This window comes from Lithobates pipiens, unplaced genomic scaffold (genome assembly GCF_037356315.1).
Source record: "Lithobates pipiens isolate NorthernLeopardFrog02 unplaced genomic scaffold, aLitPip1_a1.2 Scaffold_8, whole genome shotgun sequence".
NCBI classification, from domain to species: Eukaryota; Metazoa; Chordata; class Amphibia; order Anura; family Ranidae; genus Lithobates; species Lithobates pipiens.
In genome coordinates this window covers 90,737,548-90,765,502 of record NW_027507903.1, presented here as the reverse complement: position 1 = coordinate 90,765,502, position 27,955 = coordinate 90,737,548, and the positions used below count along the sequence as shown (strand labels likewise).

The following is a 27,955-nucleotide window of genomic DNA, read 5'->3' as shown; positions in this document are numbered from 1 at the left end:
ACCAACATATGAACTCATGTCTAATCCTTTCATTGGGAACGTAGCTTTCCACTTGCTGATATTCACTCTTACTTCTCTATCCTGCAACTCTGTTGCTGCAATTTTATATATCTGAACCTTCTAGGTGTAGAGTAGCATGTGTGGCCTCTTCCTTAGATATAACACTTGAGCATGAGTGGCCAATCTCTGCTGCCATGTGATAGTATGAGGAAGAATTACTCCTTTGTAGGCTCCGGCTCCATCTGACATGGAGCTTAGAGTGTGGAATTTTGATTCATAAGAGTGGCAGGAAAGTAATTCATGTGTGGATGATTGTTCTTACAAGAGAACCCGTTACTTTACTCCTGAATGGGAAAAGTGACAGAGGTGTTTTAAAACTGAAGAGAGGAAAAAAGTTTGGCTTGATCCAACTTTAATTAACATTTCCCACAAGAATGACCTGGAGCAATTGATAACAGGAAATTGAGTTTTGGTCATTGGTATTCTGAATTTGTGTTTCTATAAAAAAATTTAAAAAATAGATTGACAGGCAAATATATATTTGTATTTTTTTACAGATGATTGGCTGTGATGATTTCCTGGGATCTGACAAAGTGGTTGACAAGTGTGGAGTTTGTGGAGGAGATAATACAGCATGTAAAGTTGTATCAGGAGTCTTTAAGCATATTTTAACGAAAGTTGGTTATCATAAAATTGTGGAAATTCCTGAAGGAGCCAAGAAAATTAATGTTACAGAAATGGCAAAAAGCAACAACTACTTAGGTAAGTGATATTCCTCTAACTGTAAATTAGGGCAATAGTCTGTTCTTTTTCTGACGCTTACAGCTAACCATACACAGATCAAATTTCAGTTGCTTCTTGCTGAATCAGCTGAAACTCTATCTGTGGATGGCAATTATGGCACCACCAGGCTTGACATACTTAAATCTGAAGATTGAAAGAGCCAGGCAGAAAAACTGGAGTGTTGCCTGAAGTCCTTGCAATAAATTTCATTTTGACCTTTCATAAATATTATTCAGAAGAACATGAGATGTGTGCAGATGTGTTGCTGTGGGTTGCTGCATCTTTTATATTTTTAATTTTTTTTTGTCTTATTGAAAAAAAGTCTCAACAATCATCCATTTTTTTCCAATTCAGTAAGGAGTAAAGGTACCTCCTGTTGAGATGTTAAAGCGGGAGTAAACCCAGTTTCAAAAAACACTTAGATTCGTGGCATGCCGGAAATGCTAACTTTCACATTGGTTGTGCTCTCAACCAAACTTTCAATCCATCCAATGGCTGGTTTCATAACTGATCACATGTGCAGCATTATGGCAGTTGAAGAATCATTAGAGGCCAAGATGGCAGCTTCCTTGACTGAAAACAATAGAAGGGTTTACTTCCACTTTAAGGTAAAGGTGCTCTGAATATAGTGTAATATAACTAAGCTTTCCATGTGATTGCTCAGTGGAGTTCCTGTCCTGTTGGGGACGTGAACTGTTGACTGTTTTCCCTAAGGGATTTCCAGGGCCATTAAGATTTAAAAGACTTGTGAAGAAGGGCTGCTAAGTAGCATGAAATGTTATAACCAGAGTTGAGTAACTGTACTCATTCAAGAGCATGCCTAATCTGACAATAAAGATATTTGTCTTGCCTTTGAGAAAATGTCCTGATCATGCAAATGAGTGAATGTCTATTGAGCTCCTAGAAAAGAATGTAAGAGGCCTTCAGTAATGAGTAATGAGACCAATTGCTGCTTCATGTCTGGAACTGTTTCCCAGATGCCACCACACAGAGGCCATTGGATACTGCAAGATGTCGCCCAGGGCAGCCCAAAGGCTCACAGTGGTGTCTCAGAAGCTTTAATTGTGTGTTAAAGCATATGTGATATTCCCTTTTACTTTCTTCATGACCCCCTGGAATGGACATAAATGTAGTTCATGCTCTAGGCATAAGGCTTTACAAGTTGAATATTTCTATATACTGTGCACAAATTAACATGCTGTTTTATAGGCAAACTGCATTGCAATGGGCATTTAAGTTAAAGTATATAAAAAAAAAAATCAAATGGCATAAATCTAAAAAATTACTGGCTTAATAGAAATTTCTATTCTTCTGAAATTTTGAGTAGCCATTAACGTGCATTCTATTTTGAAACATTAGTTTTATTGTGATGAAAGTGAAACTGTATTTAAAAAATTAAAAATTGTGAACAGAAGGAACATGCTATGTCTCTTCTCCATTAAAGCTTCTTACTTGCCTGTCCGCACTTTATGCAGCTCACTGTACAATTTTGGCGTTTTGCTAAGATGAATGAACTGATGTCATTTCAGCCTGGCCAATGAAAACGCCCAAGGTTCGTTATTGTAGGACTGTAGCTAGCCAGTCTTACTATTCCATAGCAAAACACAGTAACTGCAATAAAGTTTACCTGGTAGGGAAACCACCTGTCACAGATCAGGGTACGGAAGGTATAAAGATGAGGCAGGCTCAGCTATAAGAACATTCTTGGACATCAACTAGCACGGTGAACCCATTGAGACACATGTAGCAACCTAGTACAGCACACATACACTGGCACAGGTTTCCCCAATACCAACAGCCATCACAGGAGGAAGCTAGCTGAACACACACACAGAGAGATGCAAATCTTGTACAAATTCTGGCACATTCTAAAGCCGGCCATTGACGGATCAAAATTTGGCTGGTTCAGTAGGAACCATCCAAATTTGATCTGTCATTGGGTAGGCTGGTTGTACTGAAATTGATCCATTCATCGACTTCAGTACAACCAGCATGTCGGGTTGTTTTTTTAGTGTGATCACTGCTGAAAACTATAGCAGTGATCATTGTATAGTGACAGCCGGGAAACATCCCACTGTCAGAATACAATAGCTCTGCAGGAGGGATTCCTACATCAACACTGAATGTGTTGATGGGGGAATTGAACACATTTCTTTCCTTTACAAGGAAGTAAGCCCTAATGGGTTTTATGTCCTCTTTATTCCCTGCAAAGTAAAAGCATAAAGGGCTATTATGCATTGTATACTAGTCTATTATGTGGTGCTTACCTGTAAATGAAGCCAGCGATGTCCACGTTGTCCCCACTGCAGGAAGAATCCATCTTCACCTCTCTTCCTTCCGGGGCCATGAACTCTGTCCCTGTGACTGACCGAAACCGCATGACATCATTACCGCACATGCGTGTGGAACCCATCAGTCATGGCACATGCTGGGGAAGAAACGGCACGGTGGACTGTTTCTTTACTGCGCATTCGCAGATGACATCATTGGCGCACTACAAGGCAAAGTGCATTTTCAGTACATACAGGTAAGCCTTATTATAGGTTTACCTAGATGTAAAAATAGGTCAGGGGGTTTACAACCACTTTCAACCTGTGGTTGAAGGAACACACATGCTACTCCTGATTCCTGTTTCTGTTTGTGTTCATCTGAGATTTTGATGCTTAATATTTTACAATGCTGTATACTAGGCTAGATTTGTGTTTATTTTAAATGTTGTGTTATTGTTAATATACCTATCAGATGAAAATGAATAGAACATACAGGAACATCTTTTTTTTTTTAAGATTTTTTGATATGAAAATGTTTTATATATAATCAACATCTGTTTTTCCAAATTGGACTTAAGCTGGCTATAAATGGAGAAAATATTGTACTGGTTCCTGATGAACAGGCTGAAATGCACTCAATGCATGGCTCTTTCAGCACCCTTCTGTCTAATGTCCTTTAATTCAATCAAAAAACAAAAGCGACAGACAGAAACTTCTTGGCCAAACAACTTCTGCATATAATCAGTGCACTGTTAAGGTCTTCTGACAAAAACCTAAGTAGGAAATGTGTCCATCAATTGTGGATGGAGGAATCAGGCAGATTTTCTGTTCAGCCTGCAGAATGAATGAAAAAAATATATATGTGATTGGTCATCTTTTAGATACTATATAGTATGGAATTGTACAGTTGATTACATAACATTAATTAAGGCAGGAAAGCAAAGGAAACACAGTAAAAATGTATATATGCATTTTGAATTGTTATACTTTATTGCACTAGTAAATCAAGAGGCTGAAACAAGGTTGACAGAGATAAAAATGAAAGAGAACTGGCAGTACAGAAACAAAATGGGCAGTTTTTAGCCTTTGAAATGCATATATAATAGAAGACTTCTATCATATGACACCAATTGGGAGGGGAAACCCTAATGAATACTCAATTTAATGGCATTTGAAATTGAAATCCCCCCCCCCCCCACACACACACAAACACACACACCCCCCACCCAAATCAAACTGTAACCCCCCAGCCACTGATTGTGTTTGGTATGAAAAATCCTGCAGTTGTATAAGTGTAAAGTAAGCACTGATTAAGCTCTTATCAGTGACAGTGGTAAACTTAAAGATTTAAAGTATAGGTACCTTTTCATGCTTTTAAACCTTAGTAACAATGAGAGGGAGGAGAATGTTGGCCCCTTTTACAAAAATGGCGATATATCTTATGCAAACTGTTGCTGGGTTATGATATTAACATTACTTCTTTGGATAGCTGAACTTTCTTTGAGGCCTTAGTTATCACCAGTACATTTAACGTGATTCTGCTTTGCTTGGCATTACATTTTGTTACTACATTGCCTACAATCCTGTTTAAAAAAATAAATAAAAAAAAATTGTTTATTAGTTATATTTACTTTATATGGCCTTTGGACAAAAAATCTAAATCTTTCTGTGTTTTTGTCTGATCTCTGTTATATCAGCTCACTCTTGCCTGCTTGAACCCTTCTGTGTACTTCTCTCATCTCCTGTCTCATTACTTTTTTTGTCACTGTATCTCATTACTGCGATCCCTGAACAGTTTGCATATTTTTATTTGTAGCATAATTTAAGACGTGCTCGCAGTTCAAACTCTATGCTTCTCCTTAGAACTAAACTGCTTGCAGAGTAGGGCCACAATGTGCCATACTTGTGTGGTCAGTAAAGTGTTCTTCCATGTTTCTTTCTGCCACTCCATCCCCCCCTTTTACATACCTTTTTTATTTTTTTTGCCTATCATGTCTGATCTTGTTATTGGGATAATAAGTCTAACTAGTCAAGGTAATAGGGAAGTAAACAGCTAGCAGTTCATAGTCACAGTAAACTACATTTGTTCTGTAATGTTGAAGGCTTTTCACCACTCATCCAAGTTGAGGAAGAGGAGGCCTTAAAACATGTTCTGACCATTGCTAGGGTGCAGGAGAGCAGTGTTTTTATTTGCTGTTCCAGTCAAGACTGAGAGCAGTGGTTGGGATCAATGTATGCATCTACAGAAAAGAGGTTGCTATCACAGCCAAAGACTGCCTCACTTCCCTTCTGAGAGTGGTGGATCACTGGAATTATTATATACGTGATCCTTTTAGGCTACTTTCACACTGGGGTGGGGGGGGGGAGGCGTTAGTGGTAAAGCACTGCTAATTTTGGCGGCGCTTTACCAATGTAATAGCAGTGCTTTTCGTCTGCTAGTGGGGAGATTTTAACCCCTGCTAGCAGCTAAATAAAGGGTTAATAATGCCCACAAAACACCACTGCTGAAAACATTTGCAGGCGCTTTGGCAGCGGTGCCCATTGATTCCAATGGCATGGGCGACGGAGGAGTGGTGAATTTGCCGCTCCCGCACTGCACCAAAGGTGCTAGTTGCAGCACTTTTTCTAATGCCCTGCAAGTGCATCGCTCGAGGGTGAAAGCACTCGGGCTCTCACACTGGGGCTGCAGGGGAGTTGTTTTTCAGGCACTTTACCGGTGCTATTTTTAGCCCTTTAATGCCTGAAAAACGCCTCGGTGTGAAAGTAGCCTTAAGGTGAGTATGTACTACTGCTCTTGTGAGTTCATTGTGTGTTCCTATTGTGTGTTTATTTGCTTCTATTTATATATTGCTTTTACATACTATACTTTGGGAGACCTCCTGTGCTGCTGTTTTTCCTTGTCTTTCACATACTTTACAAGATCACCCAAGTAGCTTCCTCAGTTCCACTAAATGTCCGGGCTGTACTCCAGCATTTATAGCCACATTGGGAACTCAGTCAACTTAATTCAATTACTGTGGGGCCATGATGGGGGTGTCATGTTCTTGGACAATAAGCATATGTCTTGACATACACCACAGTGTTTGGATAAAATTCACCGAGTTACTCTTGTTACTTTAACTGCTGTGGTACATTGCAGACACCCATTAGAATGGAGAAAGTCACTTGATAAGTGGTGAAATATATTCAGCATTACTGAACAAGTCAGTTTGATTGTGGCTAACTGGTATTAACTATACCATGACCTGGATGAATAACATTCTTGAAAGAAAACGGGGGGGGGGGGGGGGGCTGGAAGTAAATGCATAACCCTGGTTACTCATTTAACCCAACATAAAGTCTTTGGGAAGCAAAATATATTTTTTTCTGACCACTTTCAAGGCTGCTAAGCTATTGTTGAAAAAGGGCATGGAGAGCTTGGAACTGGCATAGGGAACATGTGCTATTGCAAAAAAATGTGTCTTTAAATATCATTTAGCGGGGAGAGAGTTTTTTTAGTGGCTTAAAGGGCAACAATGAAAAGGCACAACAAATAACATGCTTGGGAGGGTGCCTTGAAGCTTGAATCTGTTTTTTTGAAAACCATTATGATGTAGCCCTTTCACTGAGACCCATAGCTAGTCATGTATTCTTGTTGGCCAGTAAAGGGAGACCTACATTTCTGTACCAGCCAGGACACACTCAGCATTGGTGGGTAACTTGGTAGGTTGCATGACTGTATAAGTGTCTGAGTGGATGTTCAGAGAAACCCCCACTGTTTTATATTCCATTTTTTTTAAAGTGATAATACACATTCCCTTCCCGGAAGAATTAGTATAGGGATACGTTAATACGTTAGTACCCCTTACCCTGTCCCACAAACAGTTTAAAGTAAATAAAACAAGCAAATTGAAAATGTTGTTTTATAACATTACAGTAAAAACAAAATAAAAATATTATTGTCCCCACAATGGCCAGCGATGTAATTCCATCTTAAATCATGGCGTTCAGTGGTGTAAATCCAATGTCAATCATAAAGACTTAATACTGCCATGTGTAAAAGATCCACTCTTGCAACTAAAGTACAGATCTCTGGTGCTGTGGCAATCTGATACTTATAGATAGAGTCACTGACTAAATATGGTAAAAAATCAAATTTGGTCAATGACATAATTTGGAAACTGGCCCGACTGTTAACATTACAGCAGCCGGTGGTAATTAGAGTGACGGAACAGCTGCATTCCTTTGGCTGGGTTGGCCTTAAACCCATTTCTGACCTAAACCAAAATCTCATCCCCAATGCTAAATAGTAAGTTCTATCCTTTCACCGACACTTGCAAATATGTATATCCCTAAGGATCATTTTATTATCTAAAGGTAGTGACAGATATGGGATAATTGACTCCTAATCTAATTGGTTTTTGGTTGTGCTGGTCAATTAACCCCATGTCTGTGGGTATCAAAAGGGAAGCACACTAGACATAAAGTGTTACTAAACCCACAACAGTAAAATTGGCCTTAATTGAGAGGGTGCATGTGATCGGCACAGGGCCAATCAGCACTGTCCAGACAGCTGGTCAGGGGTCCTCCTGCAGCTTCATATGACAGTCAGTATAGAATAAAAACTCCTCCTTTAAGCTTTAACCCTTTAACGTTCTGCTCCACCATTTGGTAGAGCATATTTTGAGTCACACTAACTCATTGAAAAATGTGGACTTTAAAGGGTTAACCAGACACTCATAGAAGTCATAGGACTGCTATAACTGCTAATGAGAAAAGGTATTTAGCAATTTATATTTACTAAAATAATTGAATTTCCGCGTTCTGTGCAATTTGAGAGACCAGATATAGTGAACGCAGGGTCCTGGGTTTAGTAACACTGAATCTCACAAGAAAGAGCAATCGGCCATTTTGAGTCACTTTGGCTGATTTTCCCTGTATATATATTGATTTACTAAATCAGCGGAAAATGTACACAAAAGAAATACAAAATAGTGTGTGTGTGTGTGTGTGTGTGTGTGTGTGTGTGTGTGTGTGTGTGTGTGTGTGTGTGTGTGTGTGTGTGAATATTCACTTCACTTATCCAACCATGTGCCGATGAAATAACTACACAGTGATTTTCCTCACTGATTGGATAATTAAAGTGAAATTTCATACAAATAATTGTGTGAACATTCTCAACTCCTTTAGTAAATCAGTCTCACTACCACAGGGTGTACTTCTGCTCCTAAATGTAATTTCACTATGACAGTTTAGAATTTCAACAAATCATTATATATAACACACATTGGTGAAAGAATTGACATAAAAAACACAAATATCTTTACTATAGCTCCAGCAGTCCACAACAAAACTAGAGCTACAGATCGTGGGGTCTTAGTACTGCCTGAAAAAATGACAGCACAGTACAGCACCATGATTTATGAACACATGGGAACCACATTGAATTTTAAACATGTTACAAAAAGAGCAATGCCTTTATCTGCCCTGTTAGGCTAGGTTCACACTGTTGCAGGTGGCGCGGCTTGTGTTTGTTCTGGCACAAAAAGAGGGCTGCTGTACTTGCGTTTCCTGCAGTGTGCTCTGGCACCATGTGGTTTCATGCACAAAAAAACATGCAATGTTTTCTTATGCGTGGTGGTGCCATTAAGAATTTTGGGCACTCCTGCATGTCTGCTACAGAGAAGCAAATTGATGTCAGTGGGAGAAATAGTGCACCAAGGGCCAGATAAAAGCAAGCAAAGGGTGACATCTGGCCCACAGGCCACAGTTTGGAGACCACTGCTTTAGGGTAATTCACTGCCAGTATTTTTTGATATAAGTAGCCATATAGCAGTGTTGTAAAACAGTTCAAATATTGCTTTCTCTTTAAAATCAATACTGCCTTTGATAAGTAACCCATTATGAAGAATTTGCAGTTCTAATGCATTTTATTTATATGTGTGATTCTGTAGCTGAAAGCTGCATCAAAATGTTTTCACTCTACAGTGTTGTGCGTCTATATGCTGCCAATAATCATTTAAAGTGGATGCATTCAATGAGAGTTTTTATTTGTATTAATCCAGGCACTGACAGACTCCGCAGAACTATCCCACTTTTATTGGACCCCTAAAAGTCCAAGGATTATATTTTCAGTTTAAGGTTCTATTTAAAAACATGTATCTGTCATAATTTAATTATTGCTATCAACAGGCAAATCATTTTATGATGTGATAGATCAATAAGTTCTTCCTGATTCAGCGAAATAATAAAACTATGGAACAAACAACCTCTAATGTTCATTCTTATTGTGTGCTGTTTGCAATCTTGAAAATTCGAAGCCAAAATTTGATAGACAAATTGTATATATGCTTAATACTTTTGGTTCAGACGTTAAGTATTTAAACATACATTACTCTCACCTGTGTTTATATTTGACATTTTAAAAGCTTTTTATTGTGCTCCAAGCCATATTTGAAATAGTATAATGCTTTAGGATTTAATATTTGCCTAATGTTTATTGAAACACAATATGGAGATTTTTGTCACTATTTTGAATTGTATTATAATAATGCTTTCATAACATAGTGCTGAATACTATAAATGTACACATCAGGTGTCATTTTAATCTATAGTATAGTTAAAGTGAAACACCACTTTTGCTCTGGTAAAAAAAAGTTAGTATACATCTATACACAGCAAACATTTTAGAAAACTTTCTAACCAGTTTCTGAATACTGAGATAGGCAGAAACATAGTCTTCCTGCAGAAGTTACAATTTTATTTGTTATAATAAAATGATCAACCCAGTGCTGCAGAAGATAAAAAATTAAAAAAAATCTTCTTGACATCTGTAAGCAACAGTTGACATTTTCCTTGTACAGATTACATGACAATGGTATGACTTATGAGATTTGGCTAACAGGTATGAAGTGGACCTAGGAACAAAGGCTTTATTGCAATCAAAGCTTTAAAAGTTTATGGGCCGTGAGACCAGAACAGAACTTTTTAAGATTCTGAGAAAACAAAAACATTTGTCCTCTCCACAGCAGCCATTAACCCTGCAGTCCCTCCCCATTTGTATGTGAGAAACCCGAGTGACAAATACACACCATGCACATCCTACCCCCCCCCCCCCCCGATACCCCAAAAAAGGCCTGTAGAAAGGAGAACATTTTGCCAACACACAGTGGACATGTGATTATTCATTGGCATTTCCTTGCTTCGTCCATTGCCTGTATTCTACATTAAAGTTGTGCATTAAAGCATGAAACTTCTTGAACTGCATAAGGATAAACCTGAATTTGGCAGGCATATTGAACTGTTGAAAAAGGAAATTGAATTGAGTTCAAACGTGACTTGGATGATTGGGCTACTTCCAGGACTATCATGCATTTGTTTGGCTGTTAACAAGCCATTATAAATGAAATCTAGAACTACCTGAATGTTCTGAAGATGGGAATCTCAGTCAAGACTAAAAACCACAACATAATCTAGATACGACAAAGCATATGTTTTGTGGGGTTTAACTATGCAGCCCAATGTGCTTTGTAATGAGGCAGGGGCTCCATGTAAAAAGGGAGGACTGTGTACTGGTAGAGCCCATCCGATGTCACAAAAGCTGTCTTTTGTGACACCTGTCCATACCCTTTGGTAAGATAGAGGGTAGTAATGTACCTGGTGGGATCTAACCTTCCGTTCAACTTATCCACACAGGGCATGGGATAAGCATCAAATTTGAATATTGCACTTAGTTTCCTGAAGTCATTGCAGATGCTCAGGATCAGTTTCCCAAATTATGTTAAAAATGTTCTTCTGTTTGTTTTGCTGTTAGAGAGGTTTCCCTCACTTTCATTTCTGGGGACAACCATTTTACCAGATAGGCATTGAAGGAATCTCTCCAACAGAGCTTCTGATGACAGTAAAGCCTGACAGGAGTAACCTTTCTTTGCTCTATCCAAAACGTAAAAAAGTTTTGGCTATAGATACATTTTAGGTTTAACTAGGTGCTACCTGATACAGGTCTATACGTGCCAGTTGTTCGTATCAGCCATTGTTATACTGGATATGTTGAGCAGATTGCTTCAACACTGATCTGTTCTGTATACAGCATGTATTGCAGCCCATGTGTTGATAATTTTGGGGCTGGAAACACATCTTGACCACTCTTCCTGCAATTACTACATCAAACATATACAGTAGTTACACCCATGGTCATCACTGGCTGTATCTTGCCCTATTTTTTTTGCTAATGCTGTACTTCTTTTGTTGCTCGAATTAACCAATTAAAGTGATAGCCTTTTTTAATATAGCATTGCCTTAAGCACTAATTCCTAAGACATGTGCAGAATGGAAAAAATGTGTTTGGTTTCGGATAGATTCTTTATGTTACTAATTTAGTTTCTTTATGGAATTTGTTTAGTTTGGTTTTGGAACTTGTTTAGTTTAAATTTCATGTTTTGTTTATTAATTTTGGAACAAATTTAACTTTTCAGAACAGTTAGAATTTGGATTGGTTGAAAACGATTGACAGATTCTAATTCTGTGTAAAAAATAGCTGGTTGTTAAGTAGTGATGGACGAACTTCCGAAGGGACGTTTCACGAACGCGGACCGCGAACGCGGACCGCGAACGCGGCCGATAGTTCGCAAACCGTAACGTTCGCGGCGGGCCCCATTGACTTCAATGGGAGGCGAACTTTGCAAACCTACAGGTCAAATTTGCAGCCACAAAATAATTACTAGCTGTGCAAACATAGTCCCACCACATGGCCAATGACATAACACATGTATGAGGTGAATCTGGGATCGACAACTACAAGCATTCTTTTTTTATATGTGAAATTGTTGTGACAATTCAGGACTGTGGAGCGCATGAAGGCAATGGAGGAGAGGGAAGGTCAGGGTAGGCAAAGAAGAGGGTGCAGGAGATGATCACCAGCAGCGTGACATACAGCAATGACACCTGCACCGTGATGGTGATCTGACACCAGCACCGTGATAGAGAGCACTGACATCAGCAGCATGACATAAAGCACTGACACCAGCACCGTGATATACAGCACTGACACCAGCACCGTGATAGAGAGCACTGACATCAGCAGCGTGGCATAAAGCACTGACCCCAGCACCGTGATATACAGCACTGACACCAGCACCGTGATATACAGCACTGACACTTGCACCGTAACCAGCCCCAGGAGGAAGTCCGCATAGCACAGGGATGGTGGGAGCCCCTCATAATATGCACAGCAGAGGTACAGCCCCAGGAGGAAGTCAGCACAGCACAGAGATGGTGGGAGCCCCTCATAATAAGCAGCCCCAGGAGGATGTCAGCATAGCACAGGGATAGTGGGAGCCCCTCATAATAAGCAGCCCCAGGAGGAAGTCAGCACAGGGATGGTGGGAGCCCCTCATAATGAGCATAGCACAGGGATGGTGGGAGCCCATTATAATGAGCATAGCACAGGGATGGTGGGAGCCCCTCCATAATATGCACAGCAGAGGTACAGCCCCAGGAGGAAGTAAGCACAGCACAGGGATGGTGGGATCCCCTCATAATAAGCAGCCCCAGGAGGAAGTCAGCATAGCACAGGGATGGTGGGAGCCCCTCATAATAAGTAGCCCCAGTAGAAATATGACACCGAGAGGATGAGGAGGGTGCAGAAGAGTAAGGCTGAGTGAGCCAGTCAACCAATTCCGGTGCTTCCTTTGACATAATCGCACGCACCTTCTGCAATTTCCCACTTTGGCTCAAGCCTGTTGCTCCTGCCCTACCCCTACCACCCCTGCGGAAGGGCTTGCCTCTTCCTCTGCCTGTCATTTTTTAAATGACCCTGTGCCAAAACTCTCAGTCCCTATACTGATAAAGGACTGCTGCAGAATAGGGCAGCAGTCAGCAGTAGTGCACCTCAACCCTATATATTGTGGACCTATACCAGTCCTTAAGGAATAGCAGACTGTACCTCACTCAACCCTATGTACTGTAGTACCCTATACCTTCCCAGTCCTTATAAGGACCTTTGTGGAACTAGTAGGTTGTGAATGATTAGCAGACTGTACCTCAGTCCCTATACTCATAAAGGACTACTGCAGCAGAAGGGCAGCAGTCAAGTATAATATTCTTTCTATATTTGGAAGAAAGAATATTATACGTGTACAAGCCAATTACCATACCAGTCCTGAAAAGAACCTTTGTGGACCTAATAGTAACAGCTACTGATTAAACTGACTGTCCCTCACTGCCACACACAGCTTCCTGCCTGTCCCTATTTAAACTGACAAAACACAGGCTGCTGGAACAATAACTTGAATAGCACTCAAAACTATATCCTGTACTACTTTACCATACCAGTCCTGAAAAGGACTTTTGTGGACCTAATAGTAACAGCTAATGATTAAACTGACTGTCCCTGCTGCACACAGCATCCTGTCCCTCTCTCTACACTGACAAAAGACAGGCTGCTGCAACAATCACTAGCACAGACAGCAGTGCCTCAAACCTATATCCTGAACTACACCTAACACCTATACCATGATACCAGCCCTTAAAATAACTTTTGTGGACTTAATAGCTAGCGATTTGGGTCACTGCAGTCTCTCCCTGCTCCACACAGCAACCTCTCCCTATAGTGACATACGAAAGAATGTAAAATGGGTGCCGGATCGAGTCTATTTATAAGTTAGGGGGAATGTCCAAGTGTCCATGTGCTGTAATGTCTCAATTGGCTGTCCTGTACCCCATGATGGATGTGTCATCATAGGTCAAAGTTCTTTTAGACAGTAAACACGGAAGTCCGCCGGGTGAACGGTGGCAATAGTCCGCCGATCGGGCGGACTGCGAACAGCCGAAATTCGCCGCAAAACGGCCGCCGGGCGAACCGTTTGGCCATCACTATTAAGTAATGGGCAGAGAAGTCAGCCGCCTGTGTCCTTAACAACCATGACCCATCATCTGTCAGCTTACTGTGCCACTGACAGATGAATATAAAGAAAATGTTAAGAAAAGAATGCCGGCAATAGAAAAATGTAAAAAAAAACAGAATGAGCCCCCCCCCCCCCCCCCCAGTCCATACCAGGCCCCTCTTTAAGTGAAACAATAAAAATGAAGAATTTCTTTAAATATAATGCCTGGGGGGTCCCATAAGTTTGCCTGTAAAGTAGCGGACCCAGCATGCACCGATCTGTGATGTCAGAAGGGGCGGTGACATCAGATGACTTAGGCAGGTGGCCCCACCCCTTACCTATATAAGAACAATCAAACAGAGGAGCCTGCAGTAAGCAGATGGCCTCCATGATGGCGAGAGTGTCTTTTTTTTCAGATTTGGCGGGCTGGTGTGATTGAAGGATCTACATCAGAGGACACTGTTTTTTAATAAAGCATTTGTCAAAAACGGTCTGTTTTTTGTACTTTTTGACACTTTTTTGGTGAATAGGTAAGGGTACTATGTACCCGATACTCATTCCTATAGGGGGGGGCAGGATCTGGGGCCCCCTTTGTAAAGGAGGCTTCCAGATTCCAATAAGCCCCTTGCCTGCAGACCCCCACAACCAGCGGCCATGTTTGTGGGGATGAGGCCATTGTCAACATGGGCACAAGGTACTGTGGGGTGGGGTGGGGGGGTAGAGGCGCTCACTCGTCCATCCCTTTTCTTACCTGCCCGGCTGAATGCTTGGATAAGGGTCTGTTATGGATTTAAGAGGGGACCTCACACCATTTTTTTTTTACATTTTGGTGAGGCATTTTTTTAAATATTTTCTTATTTCCGGGCAATTTCTGAAATTTTGTTTTTACATATATCTGTCAGTGAGGAGGCCAGCTGATAGATGATGAATCATGATTGTTAAGGACGCGGACAGCCGGCTTCCCCTGCTGCTTAACAACCATCTATTGTTTACACAGAATTCAAATCAGTCAATCATCTTTCGACCGATCTGAATTCTAATTGTTCTGATAAGCTGGAATTCATTAGAAAATGAATAAGCAAAATGTATTTTAATGAATTTCAACTAAATTCGTTACTATTTCATACAAATTACACATGTCTACTAATTATATCTACTGACATGCTCATTTACAGGCCTGTAATGTGTTGAATGTATATGTGAGCTATTGTGGGTAATGAGCTGTCATGTATGCTGTGGTGTCACTGTTGGCTGGCACTTTCCGTTATTTCGATGGCAGTCCTATTAGGCTATGTGATGATTTTCACTACTGTGAAAGTGACTGCTTTTTATAGTGAACACAGATGGTTACACCATTCTGACAGGCACTAAATCCTGGGTTTTTCATCTGGGTATATGTATCGGTGTGCATGAATGCCATGGCACTCAAACAAGTAAAATTAGTCGGAACTTGGGTTCAAACTGGGAACCCATTCCCACTGGTCATTCCTGTATATAAGAAGGATTCTGATGGGCACTCCTGAATGTAAGGGGAGACTCTGATGGTCACTCCTAGATGTGAGGTGGGACTCTAAAAGATACTCCTTCATGTAAAGGAGCAGAGACTGCCCTGCCTCTCCTGGATGTAAGCAGGGTCTCTACCAAGAACTATAAATGGGCTAAACACTGCTAATGGTTCGGTTTGCGCCAGAACTCCCGAACGTCGCAAAAGTTTGGATCCAAACTGCACATCCTATTAAAGGCTATGGTACACAAACTTTAAAAATCAAATGTGCCCATTTTGAAGGCTTACAGTAGGTGCCGCCGATATTGTGTTTCCAGCGCGACAGTATCGCGCTGGTTCCCGGCGACAGGCTCCTCTAACCAGCGTGATACCGTTGCGCTGGCTGCAATAGGAAAATGTCATTTTCCTATAGCAGCCAGAGCGAGGCGATAATGTCGCCTCACTCATGAAGCCTGCATGCCTTCTCGGGGGCATACCAGGCCCTTAGGTCTGGTAGGGGTTTTAAGGGGAATCCCCTTCGCTGAACAAAACGGTGTGGGCCCCCCCCAAAATCCATACCAGACCCCTATCCGTGCACGCAGCCCGGCCGGCCCGGAAAGGGGGTGGGGACGAGCGAGCGCCCCCCCTCCTGAGCCGTACCAGGCCACGTGCCCTCAACACGGGGGTGCCTTGGGGAAGAGGGGGCCGCGCGCCCCCCCACCCCAAAGCACCTTGTCCCCATGTTGATGAGGACAAGGGCCTCTTCCCGACAACCCTGGCCGTTGGTTGTCGGGGTATGCGGGCGGGGGGCTTATCGGAATCCTCCAGGACTGTGACATCAAAAGGGGGCGGGGTCACCATGTGACATCAACCGATGACCCCACCCCTTGTCCCTATATAAGTCACCACGCACCGCGCCCCTGGCATTGCGGCCGGAGAGAGCGTTGAGTCAACATCTACAGAAGAAGAAGGAGAAGAAGAACGGAAAGCGGCGGCGGTGGCGGCAACGGCGACAGAAGACCGGGCCACCGCTAGTAAAAGAGCTGGAAGAAAAAGCGGTGGCCCAGCAAGAAGAACCGAAGAGGGGGACAAGACCCCCGAAGTCGGAAGAAGAGGGCGGCGTTGGCGAAGAAGAATTCCGGGCTCCTCCGCTAGTAAAAGAGCTAGCAGAAGATAGCTGAGGAGACCGGCGAGAAGACCCCCAAAGACGGAAGACCCCCGGAGCTGTGCAATAAACTATTTTAACCCTTGTGTGTTGTTGTTTTTTTTTTACTTTTGTTCACAGGTGAATGGGTAGGGGTATATTGTACCCCATACTCATTCACATAGGGTGGGGGGCTGGGATCCAGAGGCCCCCTTATTAAAGGGAGCTCCCGGATTCCAATAAGCCCCCCCGCCCGCAGACCCCGACAACCCTGGCCGTTGGGGACAAGGTGCTTTGGGGTGGGGGGGCCGTGTGGCCCCCCTTCCCCAATTCACCCCCCATGTTGAGGGCACGTGGCCTGGTACGGCTCAGGAGGGGGGGGGGGGGGGGCGCTCGCTCGTCCCTACCCCCTTTCCTGGCCGGCCGGGCTGCGTGCTCGGATAGGGGTCTGGTATGGATTTTGGGGGGGGCCCCACGCCGTTTTTTCGGCGAAGGGGATTCCCCTTAAAATCCCTACTGTACCTAAGGCCTGGTATGCCTCCCAAGGGGGAACCCACGCCGTTTTTTTTTACATTTGACATGGAGTTCTCCCTTAGGATTCATACCAAACACAGTGCCTGGTATTGGCGGGAATATATATATATATATATATATATATATATATATAAAAAATATATATATATAAAAAGACGTTTAAGTAGATTTTCCCTGCAAGCTTTCTTTATTGTGTAAACAACGGCTTGTCTGTATGATAAGGCCACAATTTAGTGCACTGGGAATAAGATTAGAGATTTTTTGGGATAAATTCTGGCAGACTTTGGATGAAAATAATAAATTTTTGCACCACAGTGAGGGAGCCTTATGTGAAGAGGCCAAATTATATACCCTCAAGCCCAAGTTCATGGAGGGAACATGACTGCCAATTTGTTGTTTATCAGTGTTCTCCCTTCTCTCAAGTTACTCCATTCCTCAACCTCAGAACCAATATCAGAATCAAGTAATGTCTGTGCATCCTCAAGAAGCAAGTGGCTGATGCTGTGTTCCAATAATAAAGTTGACTCCTTCATGCATTAAACTGGGGCTATGGCAGGAGTAGCTGTGGACAAGGAGGCAGTGGACTACACACTAGTGTCAGCTTGGATCGTAGAGGATAAGGGGGATGAGGATGGTTTAGTAAGCCAGTCCACCACCTCCTCTGCATGGTGGGGCTGGATAATGCTAAACGTGTGATTGGATGCACTTTATTGAATGAACAGTGGTGTTTGGTGCCCTTTAAATTGAGGAGTGACAGAAATGTAAACATTATAAAAAGAAAAAAGGGGGGACACCAGTGTCACAATCAGAAAAGCTGCAGCTGACAATAAAAATAAAAAAAGGAGGAAGACGGGACAAAAAAAGACAAACAAACATGAAAAATAAACACTGCACTAAGCTAACACACTACACTTACTATAATGACACACTATACACACACTTATACTAACACTACACTAACACTCTACACAATAAGTGAACACACTAACTCGCTCGTAGCAAACAGCCCTGCTCTATCTATTTTCACTCCGACAACACACTGCAAAAGCTGTGGGATGGTTGAGGTGGGTCTAAACGAGGTGGCAGCGGATCCAGGATGACCCTTTGAGGGAAGGCATTGTTCTGTTTTTCAGATTTTATTAGAAGTCTCTGGTTGAAAAGCATTGGTTCAGTGGAATTGGTAAATATTATCGAAACAAATTTCTGTTACTATAATTTTTTTTTTTTCCCTTAAAATTTACTATATTGAAAGTCCTTTTTTTTCTTTGATCATCTGCAGGATATACAATATAACTACTCCTTTCGCCAGGGCTCTGTTGTCTTTTACCCCCTGAAGAAGACCCTGACTCTCTGAAGGTCGAAATGCATTGGGGCGGCCTGGGGTGCTATTTGCAACTTTTGAAAAAGTGTTGTATTTGTAAATTGTTCCTATAACCTATTTTGTATTAAATGTTGCATATACTCTTTATCCACTGATATGCTATAATATTATATACCAGAGCCTTTTTTTTAATCTATGATGGCAAATAAGCCGTTGAACCAATAAAACAAATATAAATTTTTACGAATTTATTTCTGCTTCTTGTTGCTGCCTGAAAACCCCAAGGGGGACTCTAATTTTTATTCTCTCTAGAATACTTAGGGGTGTGCAGCTAGCTCATTTTTCATTCATTTATTTATAATTATGCACTTTTTTCCTTCTTACGTTAAGCTGTGGGATGGAACCTTTTATAGTGTGGGGTGGGACTATGGGCACTGAGCCATTATCTGAGAAAGTCATCATCAATTTGTCCAATCAGGGCTCTGATTAGTACAGTACCTAATTGGCAAAGCCTTGAACCTGACCAGCGGTCAGATGCATTGCTTTATCCAATTAGGATCCTAGAATGCACTGTGAAGTGCACAATGCATTGTAGGGCACTCAGCAGGTAAACATTTCGCCTAGCGCCCTGTAACTTCAGGTGTTCGCCGAACAGGCAATGTTTGGCCCAAAAACTTTTACTTGGCCCGAACTGTTGTTGGCCCAACTCTACTAGGCACTCTTGAAAGTAGGGAGAAACGTATTTATTAATTTCAGTGATATTCATTTATTTATAAAACTGTGTTTTTTGTATATTATACATGAACTGGCCCTCGTTCTGAATAGTTTGGAGATCCTTGGTCTATAGCAAGACTGATTACCTCAATAGACATCAAACATATATGGGTATCTCTGTTGGAAAGGTGAAAGAAAACTGCACTCGGTTACAATATTTTAAGTGCTTTTATTAAACAAGGTACAGGGTTTTTTATTTAATAATATAGTGCAAAACTAGTCCTCTGGCCTAAGCAAACATATACCCAGTGTTTAAATAAATATATAAATAAATAATAAATAAATACAAATAAATATTTGAATAAAAATCACTTTAAAATCACTTTGTGGTATTCCCATGTTTTTTTTTTTTTTTTTACCAGTAATGTGCCCAAAGAGCATGCCATTAATAATGAGAAGCCTTAAACACAGATTTCTGAGCTGTATCTTTAGGAATCTCCAAAAGCCCTCCTAAGATATGCACATAATAGATATCAGACTGTTGGTAGTTATATGCCATCTGTTTGTGCTCTATTTACACCTGGTAATGATTAAAAATAAAAATCACTTAAAAGGGACCCCCTTGTAGTGTTGTCGTGTATTAACAGTAGTGTGCACAAATGACATGCCATTAGTAAGGGTAAGCCTTAGATCCTGTTTTCTGAGACTTACCTTTAGGCATCTCCAAAAAACACCTAAGATATGCACATAATAGATTTCAGACTGTTTGTAGATATTAGCCATCTGTTTATGCTCTATTTATTGAAATCACACAACTAAGAGGTAAATATTTTATGCAGATGATATAAAATTGAACCTTTTAATTTACGTTATCTATTTTCTGTCTCAGAATGTTATCTTTTACATTGTTTATTTCCTTTTTATCTAACGCTCAATATAAAACACATTTAGATCTTTGAATCTATTAATATTTAACGGTATTGGTCGTCCATGGCAGATTTCAGATTAATGCACTTGCATTGAAAGCAGTACACTTTGATGTTCCGTCTTTCTAATTTCTCCACTCAAAAGAAATACCGCCAAGGGGCCCTTTTTATTGAGTGTACAGTGTTTGCTGCTCTGAGTCTAATCAAATATTGGTTAATTTATTTTTCTTCATAATTAGCTCTACCACAAGATTAACAATAAAAGGACAATCAGCGCACACACGTAAAATAGCAAGTCGTCCCAAGCTGGACACCTAAAAGGAGCAAATCACAACACCTCAGAAATATGACGGAAAATATATAAAAATGGTGCAGTGCAAAATGAGTCCATACAATATACAATCAGATGTTATACATAAAAAAGAGAGAGAGATATGAAGCCACCACGTGATGAAAGAGATCTTCCAATTTTATGTAAAAGTGACAGATCCTTCCGCCATCACCACTGAAAATTCACCACTGAAAATTCAAATGGTCAAATAGGCTTATGCCCCATACACACGGTCAGACATTCCGACCACAAAATCTGTCAGATTTTGGCCGAAACTTGTCTTGCATACACATGGTTGCACAAAGTTGTCGGAAAATCCGATTGTTCGGAACGAGATAATGTAAATCAAGCATGATGGGACTACGTAGAGGTCAGTAGCCGATAGCTTTCATCTCCAAAATTTTTTCTGCACATGCGTGGCACTTTGTGCGTTGGAATTCTCTACGCATGATCGGAAAAAGTCAGATCGGATTTTGTTGTTGGAAGGTTTTAGATCCAGCTCTCAAACTTTTTCTGTCGGAAATTTCGGCAAAAAAAGTCCAATAGAGCCCACGCACGATCGGATTTTCCGACAACATAATCCTATCAGACTTTTTCTGTTGGAATTTCCGACCGCGTGTATGGGGCATCAGTCTCACACATCAAGTGGTGAATGGATCCAGCAACACCAATCCAAGGATGAGGACAGGGTGTGGTCAGGTAAACACCTCCAACAGCATGGAACCATAAAATCCGATGAGCCACTTTATGATCTGATGGTCAGAATGCACTTCTGCTATTCATGGGGTAAGGAGATTGCTGTGCCAGTCCGGCAGGCAGGATACATAAAAATCGCTCCAGCAGCAAGGAACCCCCAACATAAATACAAGTGTAGCTTATACCGATCGTTTTATTAAGTTTAAAAATTCTTGACTCAATGAATAATAGCAGTCAGTGAATATGTAAAGCATGAAAACAGAAAGTCCGAGAGTGGCACTATAACTGCCGGTAAATGGCCACAAGGTGGCGCTATAGTATGAAACCAGTAAGACAGCGGGTGACGTCCACAACATAGCTCCTCCCCTCGTGTGCATGTTACATCCTGTACAGACTTCATCAGAGTCCCACCGATTATCCCACAGATTAAGTGAATTTAAATGTTGCTATGTTTACCTGTTTTCACTAACATATATATTGTTTTATACAAATATAAAATGGATATGCTTGTGTAGGTTATACATTCACTGGCTACTTTATTAGGTACACCTGTGTAATTGCTTGGTAACACAGATTGCTAATCAACTAATCATGTCTTAGAAACTCAATGCATTTAGGCATCTAGATGTGGTGAAGACAACTTGCTGAAGTTCAAACTGAGCATCAGAATGGGTAAGAAAGAGGATTTAAAGTAGAAGGAAACCCTCCTATTGTTTTCAGCCAAGGAATCTTGGCCTTTGTTTGATCTTCAATTGCTGTTATGCTGCACGTGTGATCAGTTATGACACCAGCCACTGGAAGATTTAACAGTCTGGTTTAGATCGCAACCAATGTGACAGTTGCATTCCTGGCACATGCCGGAAATGTACTGGCTTTTGAAACAGTTAAATCACTGGGTTTACTCCAGCTTAAGTGACTTGGAACATGGCATGGTTGTTGGTGCCAGATGGGCTGGTCAGAGTATTTCAAAAACTGCTGCTGTTCTGCGATTTTCACACACAGCCCTCCATGAAAGATTGGAAAAATGTTGCCTGGTCTGATGAGTCTCAATTTCAGCTGCGACATTCAGATGGTAGGTTTAACATTAACAACATGAAAGCAGGGATCCATCCTGCCTTGTATAAATGGTTCAGGGTGGTGGTGGTGTAATGGTGTGGGGAATATTTTCTTGGCACACTTTGGGCCCCTTAGTATCAATTGAGCATTTTTTAAATGACACGGCCTACCTGAATACTATTGCTGACCATGTCCATCCCTTTCTGATGGCTACTTCCAGCAGGATAATGCGCCATGTCACAAAGCTCATATCATCTCAAACTGGTTTCTTGAACATGATAATGAGTTCACTGGCCTCCACAGTCACCAGATCTCATTCCAATAGAGCACCTTTGGATGTGTTGGAATGGAAGATTCGCATCATGGATGTGCAATCACAAAATCTGCAGAAACTGCATGATGCTATCATGTCAATATGGACCAAAATCTCTGAGAAATGTTTCCAACGCCTTGTTGAATCTATGCCACAAACAATTAAGGCAGTTCTGAAGGTAAAACCCTGTACTAGCAAGATGTACCTAATAAAGTGCCTGGTCAGTGTATATTGTCCATGTGATTTATGTGTGCAAACCAGTTAGCTACCCATCCTACTCATGTGCGCAAGTCCACTTAGCAGACAAAATATGATTAGACAGCTACACACACAGAACATACCATATGTACAGGATGTATATGTGTTTTTGTGTGTGTAGGGTTCCTTACCTTATCCTAGATCTGCTGTAGGCTATGGCAGGTTTGGAACAAGTTACATCTTCTAATAAGAGAGAGACCTACTTTATCAGATGTACTCTATACTAGTTAAGCATATGGTGCATCGAGCTACAGCTTACTGTGCATGCATGGTGGTCTGCAAACTTTTAATGTAGCTGCACATGTGCAGTTTTCTGCAGCCTGCCATCACAGTGAATAGGACTAGAGCTTTAAAAGTTCTTCAGATGAGCTTGGTTAAGAAGAAGGGGGTATCTATGGGATGGGGACAACTTCAGAAAATGCATGTAACAATGTACTTGGCCTTTAAGCACTATAGTACGTTCTTTCTATCAAGTTGCCACTTCCCCAGAGAAAGAATAATTGAAGCAAGTGCTGTGTATATAATGTGAATGAAGCAAGATTCCCCACTCGTAAATTTATTATTAAATCAATTATTAATTGGAATTATAGCTGTTATATTTCATTTTCTGGAGGAAAACTATTAAAACATTTATTGAAGTTTAAAGAAATTCTTTGAAAATTGTCAGGTTGTAAATGAATAGCTAGCTGCTGAGTTTATGATATTAAAAGGCATGCTGCCTATAAACTGGTATGGGGTCTGAAAGAATTTACCAGTTCAATTTAGGGGGGAAGCTATTGCAAATCTAGATTTAACTGAACAGACCGATAGCTTTAAAATCCACTGGCTTTTTTTGATCATCATTATCGCTTTTTCCCCTCTTTCTGCACCTATTCTTTGGGCAGTAAAGCTACCCATACTCTAGCAGCATTGCATTTAAAAATTTTAGTTTTCAAAATGTTCAATCAATGTTCTAATTTTTAGTGGGTTCAAATCGACAATGTTGAGGAAAAAAAAAAACCTGTTTAATACTTCTGGGATTCCATTCAAATAGCAGGACTGGACCAAAAGTCTTCAAAAAAAATTTGTTTAATCAATGATGGTAAGATCCAATACAGTACTTTCATGAACGATGTTTCCGAATTTCCATTTGAATGGAATTCTGCTGGTGTATGGCCAGTTTTAGGCTACCCATAACAGGACAAGTAGCAGGAGAGAATGGGCAAGCTCTTGACACTTTTAGGACATGTTGGAAGTTGCATTTAGGAGTAAACCAGGATCTCCAGCACCCTGGGCAACTAAGCAGACAAGTAGGATTATAAAAGGATCTGCTTCTGGGATGCATAAATAGCAGGGTACCTTGGCAGGTGTTCTTAAAAAAAAAAGTCAAAAGGCAAAAAAATGCCAAAAGACCTATAGACTTGACTTGGGAGAAGGAGCGGTTAAGAACAACCATTACATAGCACTGCAAATGGAATGTAGAGCCTACTCATAAACAAACATGTCTGTCCCCATGTTCCGTTATAATTTAAAACCTATGTATAGAAACATGGTTTTGAAACTTTAGCAGATATTGATCAATATTTATATCACATAGATCACTTTTACATGCATCTAAAATAATATTGAAAATATTATGCATCCCCTTTAAATAGTGGCAATGTGTTCTTTTGTTGTCTTCTAAGCTGCCTTTAAATGTCATTGCCCAGGAGTCCAATTAAAACTCTCTGTATAAGTATAGTTTCCAGTGTCTGATGCCAAGTTCTGGAGAGAATATCAATGTAATGAATATTATTCTAAGCTTAAGACAAAGATTTATAACTATGATGTCAGCCTCTTTTGGAATGAGAGGTTTAGAAGGAATGAAACATGTCTGCCATGAAAAACACCATGCAAAGTTCCATTTATATTGTAAAGTTGTATTTTTCAAAATGTTTAGTTTAGAAGCCCTAGTGAAACTCCTTGTTGACATCAGTGCCTTTGTTTTCGTCAAACACTTAATCATCTCACAGTCAGACCAGTCATACACTCCTTAATTTGTAAAGCCCCATACACACTATCAGTTTTTCTGCTGAGTTTTTCCTTCAGGTTTACCAAGAACATGTAGTGTAAGGGCCTGCCTGATTGCATGCAAATTGAAACTTATAAGGGTTGACCTCATATTATATGGTTTTGGTAAATCTGAAGAAAAAACTCAGCAGAAAAACTGATAGTCTGTATGGGGCAATGGGGCATAACAGATTTACTTTGTGGTTGCTGTATTATGAAAGGTACTTACTAACTATTACAAATACAAGTAATCTTGGTTGCATTGGGCTAGGTAAACAGCCTTCTTTCTGGGAGCAAATTGCTTACATCAGAGCAGGAAGCATTAGCAGAGGGAGGAGATGGCAGACAATATTGCTGAATGTGGGACATGTCTTCAGGAATGATTAGCCATCATATTGGCTGTAAGGACATGTAGAAATGTATATTTCATTGGGAATTTTCAATATTAAATCAAACTTACTTGAAACATATGCATGTACTGAACATCTTTAATGTACAACATGAAAATGCAGAGCAACTTGGCTTCCTTGTCAGCAGCACCACTGCTAATGGCACTGGTTCCTCAGTCCTGGCTCTATGGGTTTTCTGGGCTCCCTCTGCCTAGGGTTACAGCCTCATCTGTACAGGACCCCTTCTGACCTCTCATCCTGAGCTCTCAAACTCTCTTAAAACTTACGGGCATCCTCTGGTCCATTCAGCTTTCTAGTCACCTTGGCTTTCTCAGTTTCCCCAGTCTTGCAGAGCTGTCCCAACTCTCCCAGCACTGTAGGCAAGAAATCCCCCAACATTGGGTGCAGTCTCTTTGCAGGACCAGACATCCCTCCTGGCTAGAGCACACAGCTCTTTCCTGACAGGACTCTGTCTCCAAATTGGAGCCCTGAACTATGATCAGGCCTGGCTTATAATTAATCTGCACACCTGCTCACTCACATGGCCTGCAGGTCTCCAATAAGACCTGGACACAGGATTGGAGACTTCTTCCCACCCAAATCTCTTTGAAGTCTCTACGTTCCAGACTGTGATCCTGGATTACATAATTGTGGGAAATTTGACAAGCTGGTCTTTTCCACTCAAAAACAATGTTCTGGAGCTTAGCACTCTGTCCTAATATCACTCTGTTATTCCTATATCCATTTCTTAAACTCTCACCATGACAGAGCCTTGCATTGTCACAGTACACATTTTAGTTTGAGCTTCCTTAATTAAAATCAATATTTTTGCATTTTCTATAAGGACAGCTAAAGTGGAACTAAAGGCAAAACATTTCATTTTCATTTTGGATACAGCAAGTGGGGTATAAAACCCCTGTCAGGCTTTTTTGCCATCTGTGTCCTAGGGCAGTGGTCATCAACCCTCTCCTCAGAGCCCACTAACAGGCCAGGTTTTATGTATTACCTTGGGGTGATGCAGACTAGAACACTGAAATCACTGAGCAGCAAATGATATCACCTGTGATGTATTTCAGTTATCTTACAAACCTGGCTTGTTAGTGGGCCCTGAGGACAGGGTTGAAGACCACTGTCCTGGGGGACAGATTTCCCTTCACTTCATGTCCCTTAGCCAAATCAGGGAGTGAGTGGAAACTCCTCCAAAGTCAGAGGATCTCTTTTTTTTTTTTACCAAGGTCACTAGAACTAGTGTTCCCATTGGAAGATTTCCCCTCTATTACTGTTCAGGGGACAACGCAAAATTTAACATGATACCTACTTTACTTCTAATTCTACAGATGCTAGTTGTCTGGCTCTCAAGCTGACACCAGACTGCAATAGTTTGAGTCAAGTATTAAAGGGTCAGCATAACAGCCAGACCTGGCAAGAAGCATTTTCAGAAGGAGCTCAGCATTGGAAACGTTGATATATCTTTCAGAGAAGGATTACTATAAAAAGATCAATCTAATTGAATTATGCCTGTAAAGAAACCCACATGATGAAGAATCACAAAAAGCAAGCCCTTATGTAAACAGGAAGTTCCATAAACATTAAAACAGATTGTATCTGGAAAAATTATAAAATATAAATTACTAGGATGAGTTGTGAGCTCCTATGTAATCAAAATTTCAAGCTAATTGGTTTATTTTAGTACTAAACAAGATGCCTATTATAATGTGCAACATTTTCTTAGGCTGGGATGTAAATTTACGAAAAAGAAAATAAACGGGGCTGCGCATACCCACACACCAGTGGCAAATAAGAGAGGATCAACCTTTGTTAGGTATGAAGTATATCATGGAATGGAACAGGTGCACATAGATAAAACCATTTAATGATGCCTCCTCTCTACACTCAACTTGCTCAAACTAGTTGTCCCAAAGTTATATCAACACACAAAAGGTAAGCAGGTGAACCCCTCATATAGATCATGATCTATATGAGGGGTTCTCCTGCTCACCTTTTGTGTGTTGATATAACTTTGGAACAACTAGTTTGATGTCCAACATCCAAATATGGGAAGAATTTTGAGCAAATTGAGTGTTGAGAGGGGTTGCTATTAAATAGTTTGATCTATGGCCATATGACTTGTACATATGAGCAAGAGAGATAAATGCACAGGGGAAATCCTCTCAGAACATGAGTGTCCTCAGTAATATATATTACTCTACCTGGCCACAGAAATGTAATACAATATCTGATTGAAGTGTATATGGCTTAAATGAATCAATATTTCCAGGCCTGAAGAATATCAGGCTGCTTGGCGCCTTGGCTCCATGATTAGGGTCACTTTGTCCTTCATCCACAAGATGGAGTGAGGAGCATTCGAGCTTCACTTGATTTCGTAATCTCGTAACTGCGGTGATGTTACGCATGCCATGATGTCACTACACAAGGATGCATGGCAGCCATATTGCTCATAATGGTATAAATACAGGGTGAACAAACAATTGGTTGTCATTTTTCTTTCATTACCATGGACCTTATATGTTTGCTTGTCCTTTTATTTCGATTTTGGTGTTTTATCTGGTACTCCTGACAAAGCTCATTTAGCGAAAAATGTAGAGAGGAGGTATTTTTTTTCATACCTTGGGGTGTCGCATGGGTCACATGGTCTATTGGGATGGTGAACAAACAGTTTTTACTTTTATGTAGTCATAAGAGCTTTTTTTTTGACTGAGACCAACAAGTTGCTTGGATGCAAGTTATCATCCCGCGGTAATTTACCAGTCAAATCGCCTAGTAGGTACAATGAAGATATAGGACCTTTTTTTTGTGAGACCAATGAGTGGCTTGGATGCATGACAC

General features: G+C 40.9%; 1 protein-coding gene across 3 annotated transcripts in view; it reads left to right on the top strand.

Moving 5' to 3' along the window:
- THSD4 (thrombospondin type 1 domain containing 4) overlaps positions 1 to 27,955 on the top strand; it is a 975,100-nt gene that overhangs the window by 833,804 nt on the left and 113,341 nt on the right. For all 3 annotated transcript variants that reach the window (XM_077470293.1, XM_077470292.1, XM_077470294.1), the window contains one exon: positions 558 to 762. In XM_077470293.1, coding sequence (XP_077326419.1) covers positions 558 to 762 — 205 coding nt within the window. The remainder of the gene's footprint in view (positions 1 to 557; positions 763 to 27,955) is intronic.